Below are 9,062 nucleotides of genomic sequence, written 5' to 3'. Positions count from 1 at the left end.
TGGAGGAGGCGGCGGGGTGGCGGGGGAGGGGAGGGCCGCGCCCATCCGGGGCGGGGCCGACTGTGGGCCCCGCCGGCGTGACTCAGCCCCGGCCCGGCCCGCCGGCGTCTCTCGCAGTTCTGGGAGGTGATCAGCGACGAGCATGGCATTGATCCTACCGGCACTTACCACGGCGATAGCGACCTGCAGCTGGAGCGGATCAACGTGTACTACAACGAGGCCACCGGTGAGACACACGCCCCTTCCCTAACTCCTTTTTGCCTTCTCGGCGGCTCTTCTCTGGCTGACGTTCTTTTTCTTCCCCTTCCCCCTGCCCCAGGTGGCAAGTATGTGCCTCGCGCTGTGCTCGTGGACCTGGAGCCGGGCACCATGGATTCCGTGCGCTCGGGACCCTTTGGTCAAATCTTTAGGCCAGACAACTTCGTTTTCGGTGAGCCGCGGGTGGGGGCTGGGCGGCGGCTTTGATAGCCAGGACGGCTCAAAGGTCCGGGGGTGCCCAAGGTCACCGCCGTCGGTACCGCAGGGCTGAGATTCTGATCCAGTCCGCCCCCTGAGCACCAGTTAGAGCCCCTGGACACCCCCCTCCTCTCCCTGGAGTCACTCAATCTCCTTCTAAAGCGGCTTTGGGAGGCCCAGCTGTCCAGCCGCAGGGAAGGAGTCAGTAGATGTAATCTTTCTGCTACAAACGTTGAGCTGCAGGCAGTGGAAGCTCTGTTTGCAGCTCTAATGTCCTTGAGAATTGGCAGGGGCCGCCTGTGGGAGGGGATGGCTTATTGTTAAGCTATCTTGGCTAGATCCCTGACTTAATTTTTAATCACGGAGGTTCTTGCCTTATCGGTTTAGGGGTCCGTTTGCTCTACCTGCAGGTTGAGTTCTGTGTGTTCCCTCACACTATGTTGTTTGGGCTTTTTTGGCGTGGGTGACCAGTGGTGATCACATGCCCAGCAAAGAGTGACTGGCTGCCCTCTTACAGGTCAGAGCGGTGCCGGGAACAACTGGGCCAAGGGGCACTACACGGAAGGTGCAGAGCTGGTCGACTCGGTGCTGGATGTTGTGAGGAAGGAGGCTGAAAGCTGTGACTGCCTGCAGGGCTTCCAGCTGACCCACTCGCTGGGCGGGGGGACTGGGTCTGGGATGGGCACGCTGCTCATCAGCAAGATCCGCGAGGAGTACCCAGACAGGATCATGAACACCTTCAGTGTGGTGCCCTCGCCCAAGGTGTCGGACACCGTGGTGGAGCCTTATAATGCCACCCTCTCGGTCCACCAGCTCGTAGAAAACACAGATGAAACCTATTGCATTGATAATGAGGCCCTCTATGACATCTGCTTCAGAACCCTAAAGCTGACCACGCCCACCTACGGGGACCTCAACCACCTGGTGTCGGCCACCATGAGCGGCGTCACCACCTGCCTGCGCTTCCCCGGCCAGCTCAACGCCGACCTGCGCAAGCTGGCCGTGAACATGGTGCCCTTCCCCCGCCTGCACTTCTTCATGCCCGGCTTTGCCCCCCTGACCAGCCGAGGCAGCCAGCAGTACCGGGCCCTGACGGTGCCCGAGCTCACCCAGCAAATGTTCGATGCTAAGAACATGATGGCTGCCTGTGACCCCCGCCACGGCCGCTACCTGACCGTGGCCGCAGTGTTCAGGGGTCGCATGTCCATGAAGGAAGTGGACGAGCAGATGCTGAATGTCCAAAACAAGAACAGCAGCTACTTCGTCGAGTGGATCCCCAACAACGTGAAGACCGCTGTCTGTGACATCCCGCCCCGGGGGCTAAAAATGTCGGCCACCTTCATCGGCAACAGCACGGCCATCCAGGAGCTGTTCAAACGCATCTCGGAGCAGTTCACGGCCATGTTCCGGCGCAAGGCCTTCCTGCACTGGTACACGGGCGAGGGCATGGACGAGATGGAGTTCACCGAGGCCGAGAGCAACATGAACGACCTGGTGTCCGAGTACCAGCAGTACCAGGACGCCACGGCCGAGGAGGAGGGCGAGTTTGAGGAGGAGGCAGAGGAAGAGGTGGCCTAGAGCCGGGCTCGGCAAAGCGTGTGGAAGCCGTGTGAACTCTTTATTCCCTCACAGTCTGTTCTCTGGTAGCCGTGTTTCCGTGTGCACCTGCTCTTTCCTGTCTTGACCTCATGCTGTACAGACGCCACCATTAAAGCATTTTCATAGTGTCTGGTTTCGCCTCTCCAGTTCCTTCTGATAGGCTCTGCGGGTGCTGTTGCGGAACGTCAGCGCGTAGTTGCCTTGCATGGCTGCGAAGGGTAACCCGCAGCTGAGCCCCAGCCTTGCCCACGCCCAGGAAGGGCCTTCGGAGGGCTACCCTGGGCACCTGGCCTCCTGAAGACGGGCTCAGCCTGTCCACATTAAACCTCTGGAAGGCCAGCTTGATCCAGAAGTAGGCAGCCTCTGTCTCTGGCTTTGAGTAAGGGGGGCGGGGGGGGGGGAGGGTGGCCTTCCCCACTGGAGGAGATGTGAACCCTGGGGCCATGTAGCTGGCTCTGGGCCAGCAGTACAGCGTGGGTATGGGACCCCAGTCACCGAATTCCTTCCTGGAGTGGCCTGGTCAGTGTCTTGCTGAGCAGGTAGGGAAGGGACCCGTTGTGTACTCACATGGTACAAACCCCATGTAGAAAGGTATCAGGCCCCGGCTGTTATAGATGGTGTTGCCGGGCCAGTGTGTTCTGGGCAGCCTTTCACCCAGGGCACAGACAGGATTTTTGACCAGGAACTGTGGAAACAGGCAGGTGCTGACATGCGCTGCCTTTCCCAATCAGTAAGCGCAACAGGTAATGGTGGGGGCTGCGCTGGTGATCTGAGAAGTGGCGGATGCTCCCGAGGGCTCTTCGGCCCTACCCTGTCCCCACAGTGCTGGGGGGTGGCGAGCCTAGATCTGGTCAGAAGGCAGAGGGGGAGCAGCATCCCCTCCCCAGGCCTTAAGGAAGGCTGTCCCTCAGCCCCCTCCAGGGAAGCCGCCTGAGCCTTGGCTGTGCCCCTGCCTGCCGGGAGGTATGGACACCTCCCGTGTGGGCCATGTGGGCATTTGGGAGTAGGCCTAGGGGTATGATGTCCTCGTACCTGGCTCTTGTCAAACTCGTCCATAGCCTGCGTGACACCTTTGCGGTAATTCACCCCCATCACCCAGGCAAACCGAGGGACAAAGCCGGCATAGCCTAGGGGAGGAAGTCATCAGGGTCCTGCCCCAGGTCCCCTCCACCTGCCCCTGGGCATACCCAGGTGTGTCAGGGGAATCTTCGGGCTCCTTCCCTAAACGTCAGTTGGGGCCAGAGGGCAGTGGGTGGGTAGGAGCATCCACCTAGGGAGAGGTCGGGCTCTAGGAAACACCTCTTGGAGCAGGGGCATGACCTGGGGGGGGCGGGGCGTTGGGAGACCCTCAGGTAGCTCTCCTCACTTGCTCTCACCCTCCTCTTACCTGGGACGGGAGTGTGCTCACACCCAGGCCCTGGACACCCACCTGAGATGGCTTTACGTTGGATCAGGTTGGGGCGGTCTAGCTGGGGCAGCCTCTGAAGCCTGCCCACATCTAGTGTCTCCTGCTGGCGGGCCGGGGGTGGGTGTTCATCCCTCCTGTAGTGGTACAGCTGGGACAGGAGGGGGGCAAGTCACCATCTCAGCCCCACCTGGGTCTGGCAGGGGTGAGGCTTGTTCCCAGCACGCGACTCCCAGTTACCTGGGCCCGCTCCGGGGCCTTGGGGACAGGGGTGGTGCTCTTCCAACCCTCCTCCCCATATGCCAGCCGCAGGCCTGGGTGTCCAAAGTCTTCGGAGTCCCCCTTCCTGCCTGGTGGGCACGGGGGGCAAGGGGGGTAGGGCATGAAGCCTGCAGGCAGCAGGACCTCCTTGGATGCATTCTCTGCCTCCGGCGGCCCTACCTGGGCATCCACCTCCTGGGGTGGGAACCGGCCTAGGATCTCAAAGTTCTTGTAGGGCTTCAGACCTGTAGGGACAGGGTGAGTATGAGTGACGACAGGCAGGAGGGCGAGCCTGGGACAGGCAGGACTGGTGGGCGGGCCACTCACTGGTGTAGTGGGGGATGTAGGGCTCAACCAGGTCACGGCAAGGGATCAAAGGTGGCTTGGATTTGCTGAAGTCCTCGATGAACTTGGGTTTGGATATGGGGGACAGCACCGAGCAGGGGCTCTTCCGCACGCTGGGGTCTGTGAGCAGCTGTGCTGTGGTGCGCCCATAGGTGTTCCCCACCTGGTAGCGAAGCTGCGGATAGAAGCCGGCATAGCTGTGGAAGGAAGGGGAGGGGGAGGCAGGGCCCTTGAGAGTAGGGCGTGGACCCCACCTGCTGGCCACAAGCAAAGGCACCTGACCTCACAGAATGGGAATCCCAGGAGCACCTGCCTTCAGAGTCTGTTGAGGCTTGAATGGGCGGCACAAGCCAAACACTGAGAACAGGTCTGGCCCTGCAGGCGAGATGCACTCTCAGGTTGCCATACGGTCTCTACCCAGCCACCCACCAACGAGGAGGAGCTTAAAGATGAGGGAATGGGGAACTCTGCCCCTTGGAAGCATTTACGGGGATGGTCCAGACTGAGGCACAGCCCAGTCTACACAGCGTGGTGTCCCGGGAAGGCATTGCTGACCTAGGCCACCTGGGAGGCCAGAAGCCAACTGTACAGAGCAGGATTTGAGAGGCGGGTGGGAGGGCTGCTGGGAGGAGGTGACGGCTGAGCTGAGTGTGGCTGAGAGCCCAGAGAAGTAGTGCAGGCACCCCAGTGCAGGCCCCAAACGGGAGCAGCGGTGGGGCCTGCATCACCCACGGAGGGCGAATTGTTTTCAAAAACTGTCAAAGTAGGGGCGCCGGGGGGGGGGGCTCAGTCAGTTAAGCGTTTCACTTCGGCTCAGGTCATGATCTCACGATTTGTAGGTTCACGTCCTGTGTAGGGCTCTGTGCTGACAGCTCAGAGCCTGGAGCCTTCTTTGGATTCTGAATCTCCCTCTCTCTTTACCCCTCCTCTGCTCATGCTCTGTCTCTCTCTCTGTCTCTCAAAAATAAATAATTGCTAGTTTGAGAGATAAGCAGGACAAAGGCAAGGAGGTTAAGAGCCCGCTTCTGTGTCACCTGGCCTGATCTTTCCCCAGAACCATTGCGGAAAGTTGGGTCTTATCCTTTCTGGACTTTTTTCTTTTCTTCTCTTTAATGTTTATTTATTTTTGAGGGAGCACAAGCAGGGGAGGGACAGAGAGGGGGACAGAGGAGCTTTCAAGGGGGATCTTCGCTGACAGCAGAGTGCCCAGTGTGGGGCTTGACCTCAGATAACCGACTGAGCCACCCAGGTGCCGCAGCCTTTTTTCTTTCCCATGGGTCTGTGCGCATGTGTGTAGGTGAGCACATAAGTCCCAGAGAGGGCTTGCTTTTATTTTAGTGTTTGCCTCGGGAGTCCTAGCAAGGCAGCCTGGCTGGTCAGTTTCCTCTGGAGGCGATGTCTTTAAGACGCCGCGGTTTATTTAGCCGGCCTCTGCCAGCTGTTGGGCAAGGCCCAGTTTTCTCTTTCCAGACCTGTTGTTGGCCATCTGGTAGGGCTCTCAGCAGGGTGCTAGCGGGAAGGGGAGGTTTGGGCCCCCAGGGCAGAGCAGCCCTGCCCTAGCCTCTGGGTGGGGGGCAGGCCTCACCCCTACTCCCTCGAGACCAGCCTCTGTGCTGTCTTTGCAGGTGACCTTGTGCCCTTAGGCCCCAGCCACACGCCCCCTCCTCTGCAGACCCCGGCCTCACGGGGGGTCCAGCACTTACCCAGGGATATAGTGAGGTTCTGGTGTGAAGAGGTTGTGTTTCTGAGAAGCTGTCATCTCGCCTGAGTAGGGCCTTTGATGGCTCCAGGCCCTTTCAGGGCATGACTCCCCCCCCCCAGGGGGGTCCCTGTTGCCCGGAAACCATTGTGAAGAGGCCTGCCATTGTGGGGCCCGACCTGGGCCGGTGGACCTTAACCCTGTGAGTGCTCCCATTTTACAGGTGGGACACCTAGGCCCAGACAAGCAACAGGCTAAGAGGTGTCACACTGAGGACCTCTGAGCTCAGAAAACGGGGGCAGCTGTGGTGGCCCTGATGGGAAGTGTGGGGGAGAATCAGGCCCGGCCTCTTGCTACCCCCAGGAGGCCAGTAGCCAGCTGAAGAGCAGCTTCCCCACCAGGCCTGCTCCTGAGGCAGAAGCTCTGGAAGCTTCTCAGACATCGTGGGAAGCGTCGTCAGGAGGCTTGTGAGCTGCGGCGCCGCTGCGACTCTGCCCTGGAGAGCCCTCCCCGGCACCGGGCACTGGTTTCCATTCTGAACGACTCCTGGTTTTATTTTATTTTTGTATAGGAATGACTTTCCAGGTATAAAAGCAAAGGAAACTACAAAAGTACCTGTCAAAGAACACAAAAAATACTCAAAGGCAGACTACGAATTGGAAAAAAAGATGGCAGCAAGTGCTATGGACAGATAGCCATCAGTATAAAAACCTTATGAGACAAAACCAAGAAAAATTAACACAATGATAGAAAAATGCACATGTAATGTGAACATCTTAAGGCCCCAGAGTCCATACACAGACAGAAAGTTGAACCTGAAATAAACGCTGGTGAGGGCTGATGTCGGAAGTGTTTGCTGCTCATGGTCAGCAAGGTCCCAGACGCTGTCCGGACAGCAGCTGGCCATATGGGTCATCACATTCTTTGACGGGGTGCTTCCACTTAGTTTTTTTAAATTTTAATGTTTATTTTTGAGAGAGAGAGAGAGAGCAGCAAGCAGGGGAGGGGCGGAGAGAGGGAGACACAGAATATGAAGCAGGCTCCAGGCTCTGAGCTGTCAGCACAGAGCCCGATGCAGGGCTTGAACCCACGGACTGTGAGACCATGACCCGAGCTGAAGTCGGATGCTCAAGTGACTGAGCCACCCAGGTGCCCAACGGGGTGCTTCCACTCATAGGAATCTACCCTAAGGAATGATTGACATTTAGCAGAAGACATCTGTGCTTTGTCATCCATCGCAGTAAAATGTGTTACAGGCAGAAATCATAACCAGCCCAAAGGTCCAGTGCTTTGTTAATAAAGCTCTACCTGCAGTCAGTGATGCTCTCAGAGAACACTGTGCAGCAAGGGAAGGGCCCCGAGCACAGGTTGTGAGCCCCGCCCCCTAAGGAAACAGCCGTCCTCAAGCAGGTCTCCATTTGTCTGTCCTTCCATCTGGAGCGCCTCTGGAGGCCAGGCAGGGTCAATGCTGGATGGGAGGGATCTGGAGAGAAAGAGCCTGGGTCTGGGTAGGGTGGGCCTGGAGGATATTCTTGACGGGGCCCTGTCCACAGGGATTAGGTCAAGACCAGGGCTGGGGCTAGCAGGCTGCTCAGGTGGAGAGGGCACAGCATGGGCACCGGCGCCCACGCAGGCTCTCACCCATTTGGGCTCATTACTCCTTCGCATTTCAGCCTGAGCAGCCCCATTCACCCGTGACACCTGCAGCCCCTGCGCTCCTAAGCAGAAGACAGGCCCCCACACCTCTGCCCTGCCTGGCAGCTCCAGTCCCAAGATTGCCTCTACGGTCGGCATGGTTCACCCAGACCCGCCTGCCATTGCTTTTCTTCTCTGAGAGCTGGACTTCCGGCTGGAGCTCCTCCTCCCCCGGGAGGTTTCCCTGATCCCTCCGCGGAACCCCCTAGTGCCCCGTTCTGGATGGCACCGCACAGCTGGGCGTCCCACAGCACCCACCCTCTCCTCATCCCTGTGCGGAGGCCTCAGTCCTCCCAGAAGCCCTGCTAAAGTGGACCCTGGCCCTCCAGGGGACTCCAAATTCTATGAGAGCAGAGGGTAGGGATAAGAGGGCAGAAGAGAGGAAATGAGGCCAAGCCAGGAGTCACTGGGGCAGACTAGGGGTCCCCCTGGCCCAGGCTGATGCCAGGATGACGCCCCTGGCAGGCCAGGGGAGGGCCCCCTCGGAGGGCCCCACTGGGGCAGTCCCTCCAGGGCTGGGCAGTGTTCCTTCTCTAGGGAGTCCCTGGCAACTGGGCCCCCACTGATGGGCCAGTGAAGTCACAGAGCTCTGAGGTGTCCTTGGGGAAGGGAGCCAGATACCTTGACAATGAATTTTGACCAGAAGGCTGTGAAATTCATGGCAAAATTTTACATCAACGGAGGCAAACGCTGGACCCATGGCTCCCTGAGGCAGAAGACACTTGTGCCATACCAGTAACTTCGCAGGGAGGCAGGGGGGCTGGCAGGGCAGCCCGAATGTAGTGGCTGTTGGACTGGTTGGCCGGTTTTTATCTGTCTCTCTTGTAGGCCCGAGGCCTGTGTCCTGCTGTGGGGCCCCCAGCCGGGGGCTGACTCGGAGAAGATAAGGCCCCCAGGACTGCAGGAGTTCCAGCCTGGCCTCAGGATGCAAACGGACCCCCCTCTGGAGCGTCTCCCTATCTGCACCCAGAACCTGAGTGGGCTGTGTGAGTAAGGGTCCTGGCTACCCTCTACCTCCGTCTGGTCTGAGGAGGCGGGCAGGGGTGGGGAGGCGCCTGCCTGCGGAGGCTCTAGGCCCAGAGCTTGCTTCCTGCCAGTGGAGCGACGCCCACCCATTGTGACCGACCTGCAAATCCCCGGCCCGACCAAGTACCAGGTGCCAGATGCTTCCATACGCGAGTCCACCCCACATCCCCACTTCAGCATCGGCTGCAAGCATCCCACCCGCGGTGCGTGGCCCCTCCCTGCGCCCCTCCACACCGCCTACCCGGTGCCTACCCGGTGCCCGGGGAGTGGGGCTCCGGCTACTAGCCTTCCCTCCCCAACGACGCTGCCGCTACTGCAGAGGGCGGTGGCCGCAGGGCATGGCAGACAGTGTGGTTCCAAAGCGAAAGCCCCTTCACACAGAAAACCGACTTTAACCAAGAGCAAAAGGTGGAGGGCCGGCAGCACAGGTTCTGCGGGCGGGCTGGAAGACGCGGGCCATAGAGGGGCGGGGCCTGGGGGGGGGTCGCGGAAGGGGTTGGGGAGGGGGTGGGGCCTGTGGGGCGGGCTGGAGGAGGGGCCTGCGGGGGCGTGGCCTACGGGAAGGCGGGAGGGGCC

At 59.8% G+C, this 9,062-nt stretch overlaps 3 protein-coding genes across 7 annotated transcripts in view; 2 read left to right on the top strand and 1 right to left on the bottom strand.

The window, feature by feature from the left end:
- Nucleotides 1-102: 102 nt before the first annotated feature.
- Nucleotides 103-2,185, top strand: TUBB4B (tubulin beta 4B class IVb). The gene is made up of 3 exons (XM_029919818.1): nt 103-226; nt 320-430; nt 974-2,185. Exons 2-3 carry the CDS (start codon nt 370-372, stop codon nt 2,032-2,034), a joined length of 1,122 nt encoding a protein of 373 aa, XP_029775678.1. The 5' UTR covers nt 103-226; nt 320-369; the 3' UTR covers nt 2,035-2,185.
- FAM166A (family with sequence similarity 166 member A) lies at nt 2,053-8,135 on the bottom strand. Of its 3 annotated transcripts, none has more exons than XM_029919814.1 (7): nt 8,082-8,135; nt 4,049-4,241; nt 3,701-3,966; nt 3,485-3,611; nt 3,088-3,182; nt 2,623-2,740; nt 2,053-2,264 (listed from the first exon to the last, which is right to left on the bottom strand). In XM_029919814.1, the coding sequence occupies exons 1-7, from the start codon at nt 8,118-8,120 to the stop codon at nt 2,176-2,178; spliced, it is 927 nt and encodes a 308-aa protein (XP_029775674.1). In that variant the 5' UTR covers nt 8,121-8,135; the 3' UTR covers nt 2,053-2,175. The 3 variants fall into 3 exon arrangements, with proteins under 3 accessions (XP_029775674.1, XP_029775673.1, XP_029775672.1); XM_029919813.1 differs by lacking the exon at nt 8,082-8,135 and adding an exon at nt 7,509-7,574; XM_029919812.1 differs by lacking the exon at nt 8,082-8,135 and adding an exon at nt 5,770-5,884 and having other exon boundaries at nt 4,049-4,263.
- STPG3 (sperm-tail PG-rich repeat containing 3) overlaps nt 8,025-9,062 on the top strand; it is a 3,957-nt gene continuing 2,919 nt past the window's right edge. The window contains exons 1-4 of one of the 3 annotated variants that reach the window (XR_003901800.1): nt 8,025-8,195; nt 8,289-8,446; nt 8,558-8,689; nt 8,806-8,914. Coding sequence is in view for 2 of the 3 variants with exons in the window: in XM_029919817.1 (XP_029775677.1) it covers nt 8,089-8,195; nt 8,289-8,446; nt 8,558-8,689; nt 8,806-8,894 (486 nt within the window). In the remaining variant the exon portion in view is untranslated. The remainder of the gene's footprint in view (nt 8,196-8,288; nt 8,447-8,557; nt 8,690-8,805; nt 8,915-9,062) is intronic. The other 2 variants (XM_029919817.1, XM_029919815.1) reach the window with 2 other exon arrangements.

Source organism: Suricata suricatta, chromosome 13 (assembly GCF_006229205.1).
Source record: "Suricata suricatta isolate VVHF042 chromosome 13, meerkat_22Aug2017_6uvM2_HiC, whole genome shotgun sequence".
Lineage (NCBI taxonomy): Eukaryota > Metazoa > Chordata > Mammalia > Carnivora > Herpestidae > Suricata > Suricata suricatta.
Note: the sequence above shows the minus strand (reverse complement) of the source record. Positions and strands in the feature narration are given on the sequence as shown.

Bases quoted from the DNA above. Each gene is read 5' to 3' on its own strand.
- FAM166A (XM_029919812.1), bottom strand. From the start codon at position 5,825: ATGACAGCTTCTCAGAAACACAACCTCTTCACACCAGAACCTCACTAT. The intron at 3,612-3,700 runs GTAACTGGGAGT...CTCCTGTCCCAG, and splicing joins AGGCCCCGGAGCGGGCCCAG to CTGTACCACTACAGGAGGGA. The intron at 2,265-2,622 runs GTGAGTACACAA...TACCCTTCGCAG, and splicing joins CTACATGGGGTTTGTACCAT to CCATGCAAGGCAACTACGCG.
- TUBB4B (XM_029919818.1), top strand. From the start codon at position 370: ATGGATTCCGTGCGCTCGGGACCCTTTGGTCAAATCTTTAGGCCAGAC. The intron at 431-973 runs GTGAGCCGCGGG...GCCCTCTTACAG, and splicing joins GCCAGACAACTTCGTTTTCG to GTCAGAGCGGTGCCGGGAAC.